This window comes from Puma concolor, chromosome C2 (assembly GCF_028749965.1).
Source record: "Puma concolor isolate L17-30 chromosome C2, mPumCon1.1.hap2, whole genome shotgun sequence".
NCBI lineage: Eukaryota > Metazoa > Chordata > Mammalia > Carnivora > Felidae > Puma > Puma concolor.
In genome coordinates, this window is record NC_141675.1 from 38089024 (window position 1) to 38108427 (window position 19404).

At 36.9% G+C, this 19404-nt stretch overlaps 3 protein-coding genes across 12 annotated transcripts in view; 2 read left to right on the top strand and 1 right to left on the bottom strand.

The window, feature by feature from the left end:
* PLS1 (plastin 1) overlaps positions 1 to 13722 on the top strand; it is a 127078-nt gene extending 113356 nt beyond the window's left edge. For all 3 annotated transcript variants that reach the window (XM_086674462.1, XM_025913103.2, XM_086674461.1), the window contains 4 exons: positions 4686 to 4819; positions 6229 to 6352; positions 12653 to 12777; positions 13247 to 13722. In XM_086674462.1, the coding sequence (XP_086530588.1) occupies positions 4686 to 4819; positions 6229 to 6352; positions 12653 to 12777; positions 13247 to 13382 (519 nt within the window). In that variant the 3' untranslated portion in view covers positions 13383 to 13722. The remainder of the gene's footprint in view (positions 1 to 4685; positions 4820 to 6228; positions 6353 to 12652; positions 12778 to 13246) is intronic.
* On the bottom strand, positions 9444 to 18799 carry LOC147577203 (uncharacterized). The gene is made up of 3 exons (XM_086674468.1): positions 17868 to 18799; positions 13297 to 13364; positions 9444 to 11802 (listed from the first exon to the last, which is right to left on the bottom strand). Exon 1 carries the CDS (start codon positions 18455 to 18457, stop codon positions 18041 to 18043), a length of 417 nt encoding a protein of 138 aa, XP_086530594.1. The 5' UTR covers positions 18458 to 18799; the 3' UTR covers positions 9444 to 11802; positions 13297 to 13364; positions 17868 to 18040.
* Positions 18150 to 19404, top strand: part of TRPC1 (transient receptor potential cation channel subfamily C member 1) — a 67274-nt gene continuing 66019 nt past the window's right edge. For 3 of the 8 annotated variants that reach the window (XM_086674456.1, XM_025912989.2, XM_025912990.2), the window contains exon 1: positions 18150 to 18725. In XM_086674456.1, the coding sequence (XP_086530582.1) occupies positions 18551 to 18725 (175 nt within the window). In that variant the 5' untranslated portion in view covers positions 18150 to 18550. The remainder of the gene's footprint in view (positions 18726 to 19404) is intronic. The other 5 variants (XM_086674457.1, XM_086674459.1, XM_086674460.1 and 2 more) reach the window with 3 other exon arrangements.

The following is a 19404-nucleotide window of genomic DNA, read 5'->3' on the forward strand; positions in this document are numbered from 1 at the left end:
AGTTATTCTAAAATTCCTGGGGCACCTGGGTGGCGCAGTTGGTTAAGCGTCCGACTTCAGCCAGGTCACGATCTCGCGGTCCGTGAGTTCGAGCCCCGTCGGGCTCTGGGCGGATGGCTCAGAGCCTGGAGCCTGTTTCCGATTCTGTGTCTCCCTCTCTCTCTGCCCCTCCCCCGTTCATGCTCTGTCTCTCTCTGTCCCAAAAAAATAAATAAACGTTGAAAAAATAAATAAATAAATAAATAAATAAAATTCCGATGGAAGAAGAAACAGGCCCAAAACATCAAGAACATTTTCTGAGAATATTGAGGCAGGAGGTGTTAGAAAAAATATATAATTTTATTATAAAGCTAAAATAATTGTAATAGTTTAATACATATATAAGAATGAAACGGAATAGAGTAGTCTAGAAACCTAAAATATAAGAAGTTAATATATGACAAGATTCTTGCTAAATTTGATAATAGGGAAAGGAAAGATCACCCAAAAAATGATGCCAGAACAACTGGTTAACTACTTTGTTAGGGGAAAAAGTGGTCTTCACCATTAACCAAACAGAATGCATTCCAAATGGATTAAGGTAAACAATTAAAGGATTAAATGTAATAAAAAAATGATTACTCTTGGAATGATTTAAAAAACTACAAAAAATTGATATAATAGATTACATATAAATTTAAAACATCTCTGTGCAAAAATAAACATCATAATTAAAAACAATAAACTTGGTAAATTATTTGCAACAACTATGGTAAGTAGTTAATATTCTTAACATGTAAGTAGTCCATACAAATTAATTACTGAAACTCAATTGCTATTACTAAAATTGTAATAGCAAAATGTGAACTTGAACAATGTGAATGAACAGTTCACAGAAAAAGAATGATGGATAATACACTTATGAAAACTTTGTACCTGCAATAAAGAAATGCAATTTCAGGGGCACCTGGGTAGCTCAGTCTAAACATCCGATTTCAGCTCAGGTCATGGTCCTGTAGGTCAGTGGGTTTGAGCCCCGAGTTGGACTCTGTGTTGACAGCTTAGAGCCTGGAGCCTGCTTCAGATTCTGTGTCTCCTTCTCTCTCTGCCCCTCCCCCGCTCATGCTCTGTCTCTCTCAAAAATAAACAGTTTTTAAAAATGCAATTCAAATAAACAATTGGATTACATTGTATCCAATATTAGAGAAAGTATTACATTTATGTAACTTTTCTAGAATCAGTTTGGTAATACTGATCGCTATCTCCAAAAAAGTCCTTTGACTTAATGGTGTCACTTCTTATTATCTTTTCTAATGAAATAATCAGTCAGACTAGAAGTTGTATACCAAATTGCTTATCTTAGCAATGTTTATAGAGGAAAAAAAAAACTAGAAAACCCATATGATGAAGTAAAATATACCATTAAAAAGTAGTAGTATTTTTTTAGTGTTTTAATAATAGTGACATGGAAATAAACAGGATACAAAATTGCATATATACATAGGAATCAAATTTGTTTAAAATACACACACACATTCAAAAAGGACTTCTATTCTTCAAATCTCTAGAATGAGTATGTATGTATAGACTTTATAATTAAATTATTTGTTAAAGGGACTATATCATAATAGTGAAGTAAATGGGTAGTGTAATTATAAGAGATTTATATTTATATTTTTCAGTATTTTTAGGGATTGGACCACCTACAGTTAACATGTTATTTGATTTGCCTGTAATTCTTTTGTGAGTAGAATTCAGAAAATTTTGTTAACTAATTTTATGTAATGTTTCAAAATCAAAATGTCAGATGCAAATTTTTTTTTTTCAACGTTTATTTATTTTGGGGACAGAGAGAGACAGAGCATGAACGGGCGAGGGGCAGAGAGAGAGGGAGACACAGAATCGGAAACAGGCTCCAGGCTCTGAGCCATCAGCCCAGAGCCCGACGCGGGGCTCGAACTCACGGACCGCGAGATCGTGACCTGGCTGAAGTCGGACGCTTAACCGACTGCGCCACCCAGGCGCCCCAACAAATTTTTTTTTTTAATTGAGGTATAGTTGACACACAATGTTACAGTAGTTTTAGGTGTACAACATAATGATTGGACAACTATACTATGCTCACCACAAGTATAATTGCCATCTATCACCATACAATGCTATTACAGTCCCATTATATTCCCTATACTGTATCTTTCATCCCGGTGACCAGTTCATTCCATAACAGGAAGCCTGTATTACCTACTCTCTTTAACCCTTTTTATCCATCCCCCTCCTCCCCTGTACAACCACCAGTTCTCTGTATTTATTTTGTTTTTGCATTTATTTTGTTTGTTTTTGCTCACTTGTTTTTTAGAGTCTAAATATATGTGAAATCATATTTGTCTTCTCTGGCTGACTTATTTCATTTAGCATAATACCCTCTAGGTCTGTCTATATTGTCGCAGAAGGCAAGATCTCATTCTTTTTTATGGCTAATATTCCATTGTATGTAGGTACCACATCTTCTTTGTACCATCTACTGATGGGCACTTCCATATCTTGGCTTTTGTAAATAATAACTGTAATAAACATAAGAGTGCATAGATCTTTTTGAATTGGTGTTTTCATTGTCTTTGTGTAAATACCAGTAATGGAATTATTGGATTGTATGGTGTTTATATTTTTAATATTTTGAAGACCCTCCATACTTATTTTCCACAGTGGCTGCACCTATTTACATTCCCACCGACTGTGTACAAACATTCCTTTTTTTCCACATCCTAACCAACACTTGTTATTTCCTGTCTTTTTCTTTTCTTTTCTTTTCTTTTTTTTTTTGGAATAGTTTGGGAAAAATAGGTATTACTCTTCTTTAAATGTTTGGTAAAATTCACCTGTGAATCCATCTGGTCCCGGACTTTTGTTTGTTGGGGGATTTTTGATTACTGATTTAATTTTATTACTACTAACTGATTTGTTCAGAATTCTTCCTGATTCAGTTTATATAAGATTGTATATTTCTAGGAATTTATCCATTTTTTCTAGGTTGTTCAATTTTTTGGCATATGATTTATGTAGTTGTCTCTTACAATCCTTTGTGTTTCTGTGGTGTCAGTTATTACTTCTCTTTCATTTCTGGCTTTATTTATTTGATTCCTCTCTCTTGAAGAGTCTGGATAAAGGTTTATCAATTGTGTATACCTTTTCAAAGACCAACTCTTGGTTTCTTTGATCTTTTCTATTTTTGTTTTTATTCTCTTATATCATTTATTTCTGTTCTGATATTTATTATTTTCATTCTTTCTATTAACTATGGTGTTTGTTCTTTTTCTAGTTTCTTTAGGAGTAAGCAGATGCAAAAATAACAGGAAAACAAACTACTCATTTTATCTGGAATTTGAAATAGGCGATGTCACAAGTGATTATGTAAAATTCTTCCTTTCACCATATACTAGCTATTTATAGAATGAAACATAACACCTGTAATAAATTTAAAATGTTTAAAAAATGAAGGAGTACCTACCCAGCAAAGTATCACAGAGTCTAATTTTATAGACTTTGGGCATTCATCAGCAGACATCACTTTACTTCATTTGTAAAGTTCATAAAGTTGTGCCACTTAGTCTTTTTTCGTTATTTTTTCAGTATTTCTTTTCACTTGGAACCCTGTATCCTATTGTGTAATTTTTCTCATTTTCCCAATGATCTAAGATTCATGTTTCTAAAGCATTTGCAGTGCTTGGTAATCATTTCTCCCCTTAACTCCATTAAACTGCACTCTCCAATTTTTTCTTGCTTTCTTTGTGTTTATTCTTACCTCTCACAGGTTCTTCATGTTTTAGCCTGACACCTCTGGAATTTCCAAGGCTCAGTTCTTGGCCCAGTGCTCTTAACTTTCTATATTTACATCCTCAGAGAGCAGATCCATTTTAAGAGTCTTTAGTAGTACCATAAACATAGGAAAGCTGCATTTCTTACTCTTTCTCTAGTTGGTACCTCTCCAGATCTTAGAGGTTTTGCCAATTTGGAATCAACTGTTGCCAAAAAATAGAACACATCTTTTCCCTAATGGTAGCATCCATTTCCAGGTAACCTTTCATTGTGGTCGAATCAACATGTTAGGCCTCTAGTAACCCTGAGCACCCTTCTCCCCATCATTTCCCTTAAGAATTTTGGTCAAACTAACTATAAAACAGACGGCCCGTCATTGAAACACATTTTACACCTAAGTGATTATTATTATAATTTGCTAGAAAATTCTCCCGATGAAACAGGTATCAGTGGCAAATATGTTGGTTTTTCTCTCTCCTGTTCACACTGTTACATAATCAGGACTTTGATGCTATTTTCTACAAATTAGGAATCTATTCAATTTCTTTTTAATTCTGTGCATTTCTGTAGGATACATTTCTTATTACGTAGACTGAATCTATAGTATAATATGATTATTAGGAAAAAGAATTGAAAATTATTGTCTCCTTGTATTTTAAAAAAATGCATACTCCTCAGAGCTCTGATATCTTCAGCTATAAAATGGGAATAGTTGTAAAATGGGAATAATAATTATTTCCTTAATTTCAGTGTTATTATGAAATGATATTCTGTCATATAAACTAAAGATATCTTCATAATTATTTTTCAGATAACTGAACAAGGCTAGCATATTCAAGAGATATAGTTTTAAAACCCGTTTTTATACTAAAACTTTTACTTATTATTTATAGATCGAAAACTGTAACTATGCAGTGGAGCTTGGGAAGAATAAGGCTAAATTCTCCTTGGTTGGCATTGCTGGGCAGGACCTAAATGAAGGGAATGCAACACTTACTCTGGCGTTGGTATGGCAGCTGATGAGAAGGTAAAAGCTGATATGTTTATAGCAACACTTTTTCCTTCAACAAGTCATATGAACTAGTATTTTATCTATTTTTGAAGAATAAAAAACAGGGGGGCCTGGGTAGTTCAGTCAAGTAAGTGGGTGGCTCAGGCGGTTAAGCAGCTGACTCTTGATTTCGGCTCAGGTCATGATGTCCTGGTTCATGAGATCCAGCCCGGCACTGGGCTCCGTACTAACAGCCTGGAGCCCACTTGGGATTCTCTCTCTACCTCTCCTTCTACCCCTCTCCCCCTCCGCATGTTTGCATGCTCTCTTTCTCTCAAAAATAAATAAACATTTTAAAAAAGAGTAACAAACAAGAAATATACAATGCAAAATATATTTTTAAATGACTTACTGTTGATAATATATTTTGTTTAAAAGTGGTTCAGTCTAGGAGCGCCTGTATGGTTCCATCTGTTAAAAGTGCAACTGTGGCTCAGGTCATGATTTCACGGTTTGTGGGCTCAAGCCCCACCTCGGGCTCTGTGCTGACAGCTCAGAGCCTCAAGTCTGCTTCCGTTTTTGTGTCTCCCTCTCTGCCCCTCCCCCCATCATGTTCTGTCTCTGTCTCTCTCTCTCAAAAATAAACATTAAAAAGTTTTTTTTAGGGGCACCTGGGTGGATCAGTAGGTTAAGCATCCGACTTCAGCTCAGGTCACGATCTCACGGTCTGTGAGTTCGAGCCCCGCGTCGGGCTCTGGGCTGATGGCTCAGAGCCTGGAGCCTGTTTCCGATTCTGTGTCTCCCTCTCTCTCTGCCCCTCCTCCGTTCATGCTCTGTCTCTCTCTGTCCCAAAAATAAATAAACGTTAAAAAAAAAATTTTTTTTTTAAAAAGTGTTTTTTAAATAAATAAAATGAAATAAAAGTGGGTCAATCTAGGGGTGCCTGGGTGGCTCAGTCGGTTAAGTGTGTGACTTCATCTCAGTTCATGATCTCGCAGTCTGTGGGTTCGAGTCCCACGTTGGGCTCTGTGCTGACAGCTCAGAGTTTGGAGCCTGCTTTGGTTTCTGTGCCTCCCTCTTTTCATGCCCCTGCCCCACTTAAGCTCTGTTTCTCTCTCTTTCTCTCTCAAAAATAAATAAATTAAAAAAAAATTATTTTTAAGTGGGTCAATCTCTAAAACTAATCACTTTTATTAATTCCTCTTAAAAACTGCTTTGTAAGGGGTTGTTTTTTAAAAAATACCATATGGTAGTTTTTGTTTCTGATTACTGAGCTTTGTAACTTTAGAATGTGACTAAGTGCAAATAGCAGAGTAAAATTAGAAATATTTATAAGAACCAAAATGTTTCTTAAATATTTAAATGTTGATATAAATGATGTGAGAGCAAATTTCACCTCTTTTCTCTCCCGTTTCACTGTCAAATGTACATCTTTTCTGTTATAGGTACACATTGAATGTGTTGTCAGATCTTGGAGAAGGTGAAAAAGTAAATGATGAAATTATTATTAAATGGGTCAATCAGACACTTAAAAGTGCAAAAAAACATACTTCTATTTCCAGCTTCAAGGTAATCAAAAGCTATTTAAAATTTTGTTTTTGTAAGAAATTAAGTGTAGGAAGGAATTTTTATTAGAAATTACATTGGTTTAGATTCAGAATTACATTAACATTATATCTCAGAAACACAATTTATGAACTTAGGCCTGCTAGTTATTTGGCATGTGTAAAGCAAAAGTATAGTTTGAACTCTTATGTTTTTGACTGGTTGTCGTATTGAGTATAAATGCAGATTAATATTATCAACTCTGGTCATCTAATCTTAAAAAAATAGAATAGAGCCAAAAAACCCAATTGTCAAATGAAAAAGAAAGATTAAAAAACCATTGTTTATATAGGACCTATAATGTTTTGTGCTCCCTAGCAGCAGTCTCAGAATTGTATTGACATCATTTCCAAGGCATAACAGAGCCAGCCAAACCGATTCAAGTGGGAATTGAGAAAACTGGTAGGAAAAAAAATATCTTGTTATCTGGCTTCATAATGGCACTTAACACTCACTTTTGAGCATTTGTGGATGATTCATAAATCACTTAAAACGTAATCTGTACATACACACCCACTAATTTTCATGCATTTCCATTGTGTTTCGCTTTTGCATGCAAGGTGATGTTATCTACAACTAAGCATGTCTGCTTGTACACATTCATTCAGTGAGCCTTGTGTTTGTGCTTTTATTATGTGAAAAATATGTGAAAAATCAGCAAATTTTTTTTAGTGATTAAAGTGCAAACAGATGAAACCCTAAGCTCTCCTAAGAGTTATCTATCCATCTTTAGTTTTTTCTTTGGCTTTGTTCTATATGCTTAACAACATTTTAGAGCAGAAAAAATTTCAGAAATTGATAAATTCAATTTTTACTAAATAGTGAGCCCCAAAGGGATTTTAACATGACAACTAGAATAAGTCAGAGATGTTACCTGAGTCCTAGTTCAAGTGTGTTTCTCTTTTTGCCATCTTGGAAGGAACTAATGACTTTGAGTTTTTGTTGTTGCTTGTTAAAAAAAAAAAAAAAAAAACACAAGAATTTTCAGTCCATGATTTGTTTTTATATATTTTAGGCGTAAAATACAACTTAAAAATGTAAAACAGGAAAGGGGACGTATAAAATTCTCTAATTGATAGTTATCAAAGTTGTTGTAATGAAATTTTACACATTTGTACATTAGTTGATGAAAAATAATAAGCATGTATATAATTAAGTCAAATACAATAATAAAATATTTAGAAACAAATACTTATTAAGCTTTTACTATTAAGTAACATTTATAGGTAAAGAAAAAGATACAGAATATAAGAAATTAATTTGTCCCTCATAGTGTTCACCATTTATTTGAAGAAAAAAATTTTCATAATTGGCATTTTCATAACAAGCTAGAAGAAGGTCCATCTTGAATAAAGGCAAGTCAAAGGTTAGGAGAAATAGTTTGGCTGGAGAGGATGGTTCCTAAGGGAGTAGTGCTGGATATAGTCTGAGTCAAGATTGTGGGGGAGTCTGGCCTTAATAAAAGTGTGTTGGTATAAGGACTAATGTAAGAAAAGTGACTGTTTTTAGAAATACTCTTCTGAATGTGGTGGGCAGGATGGATTAGACTAAGAAAGCTGTAAATGCTAGGACAATGCCTAAGAAGCTGAAGCAGGTGTGAAATGATAAAAATCTGATTGGAGTTGAGGGTGGGCACTGGGAATGTTAAGAATAGATAGTTATTTGCTATTGCAAAAGAACAGGTAGGATTTGGCTTCTTGATTTGAGGAAGCACAGGGGAGAGAGGAGTTAAAACTTGATGTTTTAGGCCTGGGTAATTGAAAAACAGATAACAGTGACAAATGGGAATGTCAGGATGTACAGTTGCTTTCTGGAAAAGGTGATGAGTTCAATTTTAAGCTTGTTGAATTTGAAGTAATGTTCAGGAAATAAGCTGGATGAAAGGAAATATTAAAACTGGGAATACAGACTTGGTGATCAGTTGAATAGAAGAGATAGTTGAAAAATGTGAGTACACAGATCCTTTAAGGGAGAGAACTCACAATGAAAGGCAAACTTGAGAGTTGTACTTAGATCCGAAGTAACAGAAACATAATGCAAATGTGCTTGGCATTTATTTAGTAGATGCTCAATAATAAAATCTTTAAAGAGACTGTAGTTAAGAAATGTGGCAGCAAATGCTAAAAAATAGTTGGGGTGGGGAGGCTTTTTTTTTTTTCCAACTGTAGAAGACATTATATTTGAAGGCTACCATAAATGGTACTCATAAGAATCTATTAATTATAATCAAGGCAGTGCTATACTGAGAAATTTAGAAAAGACAAATTTACCCTTTTCAGTTGCAAAGTAATTTTCCCTCAGCAGGAAGATAAGGAAGTGTACGAGCACTGAGTAATACGTGGAATTATTGAATCACTATATTGCACACCTGAAACTAATATAACACTGTGTCAAACTACACTGGAATTAAAATAAAATACAAATAAAAGAAGATAAGTAAGTGGAATATCAGCCATAACAATAATCATAATTACCATTGAGTGCTCTATGTCACCATGCTAAGCACTTTACACAGTTTCTTTTAATTCTCTCAATAATTCTATAAGCAAAAAGGAGAACTTTATAAAAGTTAAACAACTTGCCCACGGTCATACAACTATTGAGCAGAAAAGCTGGATTTCATTTCCAGATCTAACTGCAGGTTGAAAGCCAGGCTTTAGAGTTGTATGACCCTGGATTTGACTTCAGCTCAGATACTTATTAGTTATGTGACACACTGCTCATTCATCTCATAAATATTCAAAGCTTACCCTGTAGTAGGTGCTTTGCTAGTCACTGTGACTACATAATGCCCTCAAAGTGCTCACTGTTCAGTAAAGAAAGCAGTAAGAAAACAGGAATCACTGTGTGGGGTGTCAGCAATACTATAAAAACCAGGGGAGTAAGGAGAACATGAGAGGGCATGTGTTTTGTAAAAACCTTAGTAGTTTATACTAACAGCTGGACTACACCTCTTGATGAATAAAATTGAATTTACTTCTGGCTCACCATTCAGTGTCTTTGTGACTGTGGGCAGGTTATTAATTTCTCTATTCCTCAGTTTCCCCATATTTAAAATGGAGATATTAATAATACCTATCTTCTGAGTTTGTGTCAGACTAAATAAGTTAACGAACATAAAGAGCTCAACAATACCTGGTACATATTAAGGGCTCAGTAAAAGGGTTTACTACACTACTGGTATGGCAATATATAAAGGGCATCATATGTGGAGAGTTTCCTGTTAAGCTATTTCGAGAACTCTGGCTGCCACATCACTGTGTTTGCACTTCTATTTTCAAGAATGACAGAAAGAACAATGGCATGCAATGTTCTAATAGTAATGTGTATCACATTAAGAGAAAGGGATGATACAATTCATTATCTTGAAAATCAAGCCAAACTCTAGGCTGTCTTTGAGAGTCTAGACATTTTTGCTTTTGTAATTTATTTATAATTAACTTAAGGAAAGATGATGAAAATGTACATGCTAAACTGAGGATTTTACTATAGGCCCTGTCCCCTTTGCAAAAGTAAAATGTCTTTTACTGATAATACACAGATCAGAAGAGTTGAAAGATAGGCCTGTTTTCTTGGAAATAGGAAGATAAGGGATCCAATATAACTCTTGAAACTTAAATCTTTCATTCAATTCAATAAAGTTTTCCCCATAAGGAAATAGATGAAAACATTGTTTCCGTACATCTAAGTGAAGAAATGTTTAAAATACCACAAAATAAAATAAAATAAAATACCACAAAATATTATATACTTTCAGCTATGAGTAAAGTCTGAGGATCTTATGTATTACATGGTGACTATAGTTAACACTATATAGTATAACTGAAATTTGCTAGAATAGAAATTAAATGTTTTTACAAAAAAAATACACACACACACACACACACATATATGTAGGTGATAGATGTGTTAATTAACTAATGGGAGTAATCCTTTCACAACATATAGGTATATCAAATATTCAGGATGTACACTTTAAATGTCTTACAATTTTATTTGGTAATTATACTTCAGTGAAGCTGAAAAAACAAAAGAACAAAATAATTTTCCCCAATCTTACAAAAAACCTCACACATCTGTAAATAACTAATCAAAATACAGCACAATTAAACCAATTGTCTGTTTTTGAATCATCATAGAAATATTATATGAAGAGGAAGTACACAGAAAATTAAAATTTATTATAGAATGACATAAATGTTAAGTTTAATTTTAGGAAGAATAATGGTGTACATTAGAGTCATCTAGAAATCGTATTAAAAATGTAGATTCCTAACCCCATCCACAGATAACCTGAGTCATTAATTTGAGTATAGCAATAAATTTGTGCTTTTAACAAGCGTGTCAGGTGGTTTTCATGTAGGTGGCCTGCAGACCACACATTGAGGCAAAAATAGGAAAAATTTTCAGAAATAAGGAAGATGCCAAAAAAACCAGATCCAGATTACCAGCATCAAATAGACTTAAGGACCCTAATTATTTTTACCCCTCTACTTCTATTCCCCGCCCCCAAAAAAATCTGTTTCACAAAACAGAACATTCCTGAAAGTAAACAATATAAATTTTTCTAAAATTAATAAATGTAGTGGCTCATAGATCAGGGCCCAAAAAAGTAGCCTTCTTCATATGGCTTCAAATGGTTTTTTTCAAAAAATTTATTAATTTGGCTAGGAACTATAGTAGATGCTTTCACTTATATTAATAGTCCCAAGAATCCTGTGACAGTCTCAGGGCGGCGATTAGGATGCTGCCTAGCAAACACCTAGCAAGCAACGGTGCTTGCTTTTGACTTCAGGTAACAGAAACCCACTTTAAAGTGGTTTAAACCAAAAGAAAAGGTACAGAGTAGCAGAAATCCAGAGGTATCGTAGATTTCAGGGTTGGTTGAGCCAGTATTTGAAGAATTTCATGTAGGACTGAGGTTTTTGTCCATCTCTGCTTTGCCATTTACAGTGCCAATTTCACCCAAAGCTGGTTTTCCACTTGGTTATAGGATAACTGCTGGTTGTTACAAAGGTTTCATCCTCTCATTCACATCCAAGAGGAGGGTCTCTGGTTTTCCACAGCTCTTCCAGAAAATAGCAAGGGCCTCACATTAAATTAAATTAGGCCCAAATTAAATCACTGTGCTAATAAAATGAGATTACTCTATTTGGTTCAGACTAGTGTTTTTGTTAATCTAAGGAGTCTTTTTAGACGTTCTCTTCCTAAATACTCCTCCCCATGAAATTTTAATGCCATAGATATTACTGTATGTTTATACACTTTATGCTTTATACATAAAAAAGAGTAAGTTTATTACCCTACCCCCAGAATGCATGGCCTAGACTAATTCAGGATCACCCTTGGAGCTGTGGATTGGGTCAGCTTTCCTTGAAGCACATGTCCATGTGAGGGAGGCATGGATGTGGGTTCTGTTAGGATGGAGAAAGTAGTAAGGAATGAGTAAATTCTAGGTAAGCAAGCAACAGTGGCCACTATTCAAGCTGAGACACAGAACAAGTAATTTTTCTTTCAAGTACTGGTAAGTGGTAAAATCAATTGACCAGGATTTCTGATTTGAACTGCAGTAATCTATCCACTAGAATTCAGTTGTTCATTTTTAGTTTACCTTGGAGGTAACTTCAAAAATGGAGAGGATCTTGGGCATTAGAGTCAGACAGTCATGGGTTCAGTTATTGGTTTTGTACTTACTGGTTGTGTAAACAAGTCACTTGAGCTCTGTGAACTACATTTAATTCCTCTCTAAGAGAGATTATACTTTCTTTATTATCAGGCTGTTAGGAGAATTAAACAAGCTGAACATGTAAAGCAACAAGAATAATGCCTTTGTAAATGTTAGTTCCTTTCCACGACTATTTTCAGTTTTGTTTCTGAATTTTAAGTGAAGGCTTAGGAATTCATGGTCTAAGACATATATATTACTAGAACTTGCAAAACTATTAATTTAAAATTCATCTCCTATTCCCTTTCAAAAGTTGTTTATTTTTTGCAGAATGGATACTGTAGTTAGCATACTTTAGGAACTGTCACATCTGCAAGCCTTATTTGGATATGGTGGCAACTCTACATGTAAGCTCTGTAAAGACTGAAGGAAAAGCATATTTTAAATGGTTTATGATGTGTGCTGTTTGCAGAAAAGCCGAACGTTCAGTATAAAGAAAATTTATGTTGCTCTCAGTTATATGGTTATGACCTGGTCTGCCATTTATGAAAATTAAAAGTAAGATGTTTATGAATGTTCATCAATTCTTTATTTTCTAGGACAAATCTATCAGCACAAGCTTACCTGTCCTAGACTTAATAGATGCCATCGCACCAAATGCAGTTCGTCAAGAAATGATCAAGAGAGAAGACTTATCTGAAGAGGACAAGCTAAACAATGCTAAGTAAGCCTTTTATGGTTGGTTGGTTGGCTTGTGTGTTTGTTTATTTAGTTAGTTATTAGTTTGAGAGAGGGGGGCGGGTAGAGGGACAGGGGCCAAGGGAGAGAGAGAATCCCAAGCAGGCTTTGCGCTCATCATGGACCCTGATGTTGGGGCTCAATCCCATGATCCTGGGATTGTGACCTGAGCCGAAATCAAGATTTGGGCACTGATCCAACTGATCCACCCAGGCGCCCTGCCTTTTATGGTTTAACACAGTGGCTCTTTAATTTCTTAAATCCTTACACATAAGGTTACTATGTCTTTATAACATTTTTAAGTACAACTTAAATGGGGAATATGATTAAAGACTTTCAAACTTAACTTTCTTGTAAAGTTAATCTTATCAAAATATTTCATTCTTTTATTAACATATATTAAGTGAGAACATAGTAGATAACAAATACTAAGATATTTTTCTTGTCGTTTGAAGATACGCCATTTCAGTTGCTCGAAAGATTGGTGCCCGGATATATGCCTTACCTGATGACCTCGTAGAAGTGAAACCAAAGATGGTTATGACTGTGTTTGCATGCTTAATGGGAAAAGGACTGAATAGAATAAAATAATGAGAAACATTTAATATGATTTTCTGCCACATTAAACACATTGAATGCCTCACAGTTTACAGATTTCTGAAATGTAGTGGGTATAAAACCAGAGATTATTTGTATGCTTAAAATAGTTGTATAATTCATTAATGAATTAAATATCTTGTTTCTACTGGTTAGAATCTGTCAACCTTTTTTGGATAACACAGTTAATTTACCAGTAGATACTGATATGTTCATTATCAAGTCGATATTTCATAATTAAATTATTTTCATTTCCTGAAAGTCTTATTAAAAGCAAGACTAATTCATTGTTTTTCATGGTTCAAAAAGATCAATACAAAAATTTTTTGCAGGTCTGCTGTGTTTTGATTTGTGTGTGGATGCGTGTGTGTGTGTGTTAATTTTGATCATAAATGTATTCAAAGTCATAATCCAGTTTATTTTATTTTTTCCTCCAACTATATGAACCTTAACTTTTCTGTAAATTTCTATATGGTCTCAAATTTTTAAGTGACAAGTATTGTTCATTAACATTAAACTTTTTTATATATGAGAACTAACTCTTGAAGAAACCCCAAAGTACATTCTCTTGTATAAGTAGCAGGAGCTTTTTACTTAAAACTTAATTTTAATTGGAGATACTACATATGCTAGTTTGGTAATAGAACTTTAACTATGACATGCAGCATATATGTTGGTAGATTGTTATTACAGAAAGATCTGTGTACATATGTATTTTTTGCATCTGAATTACCCAGGTTTTCTTAAATGGTATATAAAACTAGTCAGTCAGCCAACCATTAAGTGTTTATTGTAGTCCCACGATGTGTGTAACACTTGTCATTATGTAGATATCTGGTACATGAAGATTTCTTTTAGAAATATTCATTTTGGATGTGCATATAGTTATTTTCCAACTGACTTCTTCCACATATTTATAGCAAAAAATTGGCTAGAACATCTCAAGACATGTTGACACTATACTGTTAGCTTCATATTACACATGTTAATTTTGATCTATAGGAAGCCCTAATTTAGAATATGCCCACTGAATATCTTTAGTAGAAAGTAACACAAAGCTAATATTGAACATAGAGTATTTTCAAATGTTTTTTCCACAGCCTCCTACAAATTGGCAGTGTTTGGTTACTGCTTGTGTTACTTGGGAACAACTAACCTTCAGACCTATTTTTGTGTGAATTTTTATCAGTAGACAGATTCTGCTGCTAAAAATTGAATTCAGAAATCTATTTTCTCCATCTTCCACTGTTAGTGTAAGTGAGCAATACTGCTTTGCAACAGAAATGCTGTCACTTTGTCTCAGTGTGAATGAGTAGTCTAAATCCCTCTTCTACCATTGAAAACCATACATGTTGGTAAGAGTGAGACTACTCATGTGTTTAGAATAGAATTTTTTAAATGAAATCAACAAGTGGAACTTTGAAATATATTCTTCTACAAAGAGATTCCCTTTCCTTTTATATTTTAGTGATTGTTTTCTTACATGAAGATTAAGATATGTTCTTGCTCTAAGAAATTAATGTTTTCCCTTTTGATTTTTTTCACCATTATATTTACTAAGTTATCTGATTTACATGAAATTTGGCACTTTAGAGTGTTCTTTTTCTCCTAAAATAATAAAAATTCTGTGTATGTACAAATGTGTCAGTGTTTGTTTCATTTAAAGAATATACAACCTTGAAAATTAATCTATCATAAGTTTATTTTCAAGAAAAGAAAATAACTTTTTTTAATTAGTAAAATAAAATTTGTATTAGATTTTTTGGGGGGAATGAAGGTGGTTCTCTGTTTTGTTTTTGGTTTTCGTTTTTTTTACCAAATCATACTGCCTTCTGGTTCTTTAATATGAAGTTTTTTTTTTTTTTTTTTTTTGTTTTTTTTTTTTTTTTCAACGTTTATTTATTTTTGGGACAGAGAGAGACAGAGCATGAACAGGGGAGGGGCAGAGAGAGAGGGAGACACAGAATCGGAAACAGGCTCCAGGCTCTGAGCCATCAGCCCAGAGCCCGACGCGGGGCTCGAACTCACGGACCGCGAGATCGTGACCTGGCTGAAGTCGGACGCTTAACCGACTGCGCCACCCAGGCGCCCCTGAAGTTTTTTAGTAAAGAAAACTGCATTATTACTACAATTTAGTTTGTACTGAAATAATTTGAGGTAACCAGTTCATTAATATACATTTGTTATGAATCAGGTAAAATGCTAGAAATATGGGGATTCAGCTGAGAAAAATATAGACAGTTTCCTGACTTCATAAATCTTGCATCCGAGTGGAGAGAGATAATAAATAGGAATTTTAGGTAGAGATAAAATGCAGTAGGGGAAATAAAATAGTAATGTGATAGAGACTGACTTGGGAACGGGGGTGAAGACTTTTAGTTTGGATGCTCAGGAATGGTCTCTGTAAGGATGTGATATTAAGACTGAAATAGGAATGAGGAGGAGATAGGTGATACATGTTCAGCAGAGGGAACAAAATACAAAGGCTCTGAGCCAGGAAAAGTCATAGGCATTTAAGGAAAAGAAATAGGTAAATATGGCCTAAGAGGAGTGAGGGAGAGGCACAGAGTTTGGAGACGTAGATAGGATCTGTCCTACTTTTAAGACCAGCTCTGAATCTGGATTTTTCTCTTCTCCAACTGAAGTTGTTGGCTCTTCTTTTGTACCTGCAGGTTGTTGAATTGCTGTAAGTAATGTGTTGCTTGTAAATCTTACATGCCATTGTTCCCCATAACTCTGTCATTGATCTTACTATCACCAATGCACAATAAACTCATCATATAGGGGATGTTAAAATACTCCAATTTATGCTGCATAAAATATGTACCAGTGAGGCAAGAGAGAAAAAATATGCTGCATCTGAGATGATTCAAAAAGTTTTCTAAAGAACAGAATGCATTTGCAATACTGGCTTACTTTGAAAAAGGAAAAATCCTCGAATACTTTGCCTCCTAGGATTATCTATGAACATAGGGTGGAATTCCTCTGAATCTAAGAAACTAATCCAGCTGCTGTGAGAGTTCTTATGGATGAGAAATCACAAACCCAGAAGCTTGAAAAGACCAGATTAAAATGTTTTTTATACTTTTGAACCATCTGAATTTTTACCCTCCAACACTCTGGAACTTTTGGATGGATCAGGGTTAGAGTTGTTCTGCTGAGTAAAAATTTTACTAGACTATGAAGACTGTAACTACATATATAAACAAAATGTGTAAGTAAGCACGTATATATAAACCCACATATGTATTTCTGTGTTCAGTGGCCACAAATTAACACTGAAAAATTTTGATATTCCACCAAATATACAAACTTGGAAACGGTATAGAATGAGGGAGATTTGTGATAGAGATAAGCTAAAATGATTCAATAGATAATCGGCCATTTTGGAGTAAACACATGACAATGTTTGGAAAGGTGGCCAATCTTGTCATCTACCTAGGGCCTCTTAGAGAACATCTAAATAAGACTTTGAATGGTAAGAAAGATTTATATTTAGAAAATTTGGTAGTGTTGGCAAGAACAGATATAGAGCAAATCAACCTGAATAGAATAGGAAGTACTTCCCTCAAATATAAGATATTCTGAAGTAAATTTATGTATTGGCTTTAAAAACCTAAAGCACCAAGGGCACAATTTTGATTTTTGTATAGTTGTTGTGAGAAGCAATAAGAATTATTCAAGAGATATAATTTGTAGTTTTACCCCCTAGTTTTAAAGGTGAAAAAATCTACTTTTTCAAAGCAGTTTAAGACGAATTTTTAATGTTTATTTTTGAGAGACACAGAGAGAGAGAGAGATGGGGGGCGGGGAGTAGAACGAGTGGGGGAGGGACAGAGAGAGAGAGAGAAAGGGAGACATAGAATCCGAAGCAGGCTGGGCGCTGTCACCCCAAAGCCAGACTTGGGGCTCAAACCCACCAACAGTGAGATCATGATCTCATGACCTAAGCGGAAGTCAGACGCTCAACGATTAACAGACAGCTACCCAGGCGCCCCCCCCCGCCCGCCCCCAGCCTCGAATCTGCTTTAAATAAGTTTGCTTTAAAAATAATTATTCAGGTAGGTAGTACTTCAGTTAGCGCTTCAGTCAGCTTTTGCTCAACACACATTTATAAAATCAAATTTATAAATGTGAAGACAAACCTCTGGAAGGACTGTAATTAGAGTAGATCCTAAAAATATGCTTATCCAATGGTTACGTGTTGGTACACGTGAATTACATGTGAATAAAGGTATACCATCAGGAATGTTATGCCAATTTTATATCACAGACAAGTTGTTAAAAAATAGTCTAGAAATGAGTATAGCTAGCCCAAACACACAGACAAGGTCAAGTCCGGTGGCGTGGCCAGGCAGAGGACCCAAACACGAAATATTCAGACAATTCCATAGGCGGGGTCGACTAAACGTTAAGTCGTCAGAGGCTCAATTAACCATACCCATGCGTATTTATGTGCAGCAGGAGACGGTAAATTACCTCAAATCAGAAACCCAGGTGTGGGGAGGACGCACTGGGGTCTTCGCCTTTTCCTTAGCAATTAGAAGCCTTCAGAGGCCGCAGCTGACAGACGAGGAACGGGGGGCGGGACGCAATAGACCCCGCCCCCACAACAGGCCCCGCCCACCACCGAAACCACCCCGTTGTCGTCGCTATAGCGGAGCGGAAGATGACGTGAGGAGAGTCGCGAACATCTCCAGGCGCAGCTGGGCTGGCGGTTCCCACATCCCGGGAGCCCGACGTGCGCAGAATCGCTCTAGGAGCTCCTTTCCCACAGATCTCTCATCCTCCTCCCGGGCCGGGCCGCCCCCCGCGCGGCCCCTGCGGCTCCTGGGACGGCCCCGCGCTCGGCTGCCGCCCTGGCGCGCGCCACTCTGTCGTCCCCGGAGGGGCGCGGACCGGCTCGGCCCGGGCGCCGGAGGCTGGGGAGGGGGCGCTGGCCCCGGGGCCGCGCATGCGCCGCCACCAATCTGGGGCTGTCGGTGGAGGGCGAGTGCTGCTTTCGAGGGGAGGCGACGCCCTTTGGGGCCAACGGGCCGCGCGCTGAGGCGGCTGTGGGAACGACTCATCCCTTTTCCAGCCCTGGGGCGGGGCTGGGGTCGGGGTCGGGGCTGGTGGGGGCCCCGCCTCCGTCTCCTGGCCTGCCCCCTTCATGGGCCGCGATGATGGCGGCCCTATACCCGAGCACGGACCTCTCGGGCGCTTCCTCCTCCTCCCTACCTTCCTCCCCATCCTCCTCTTCGTCGCCGAACGAAGTGATGGCGCTGAAGGATGTGCGGGAGGTGAAGGAGGAGAACACCCTGAATGAGAAGCTTTTCTTGCTGGCGTGCGACAAGGGTGAGAGCTAGGCCCCTTTCTCCACTTCAGGGCGCCCCTGCCCTGCACACCCTTCGCCCTCTCCCCAGCCTCACTTTGGGGCACTCTTTCCTCACGCGCCGAGCGTCTGTACCCGCCGCGTCCGTTGTCTCGCCCGGGCCACCCGGCGCCGCCTCTGAGAGTGGAGCTGGCGGGCGGGAGCAGCCGGCGAGCAGCCCTCCGAGCGCCGCACCTGGGGCGGCGGTTCTGGCCGTGGCCTCCCTTTGTGGGGTTCCGTATTTAGGTAGCGATGTGGGAACCCAGACCCTCGGGTTTTAGCCCCCGCCTCTGCTACTAACCCCCTGAATGACTTGGTCTCCCTCTCGGGGCTTCTGTTCTTTCTCTCTGGAAGCCCAGAGGGTTTGTCTAGTTTTGGATCTTCTAGTCCGAAAATTCCATGACCTTGTTTAAGGTTCCTCGTGTTTATGGGCTCTCAGCTATACTTGTATTATTTAGCTTCAGCCACCCAGTGCCTTGGTATTCATTGACTGTTGAATGGCATTCGGTATGTCAATATCCTAGGGGGAGATAAAGACAGGCGTGGAGAAGTTATGCCTTAGTGCCAAACTTTTTTTTTAATTTACTGTACTTTGTTCGTGCTTTTCATTGGAGAAGAAAGTTTATTGCTCCTGAGTCGTCTTCGGGGAAAAAATGGTAGTGC

Coding starts and splice junctions, on each gene's coding strand:
- LOC147577203 (XM_086674468.1), bottom strand. CDS start 18,457: ATGAGTCGTTCCCACAGCCGCCTCAGCGCGCGGCCCGTTGGCCCCAAA.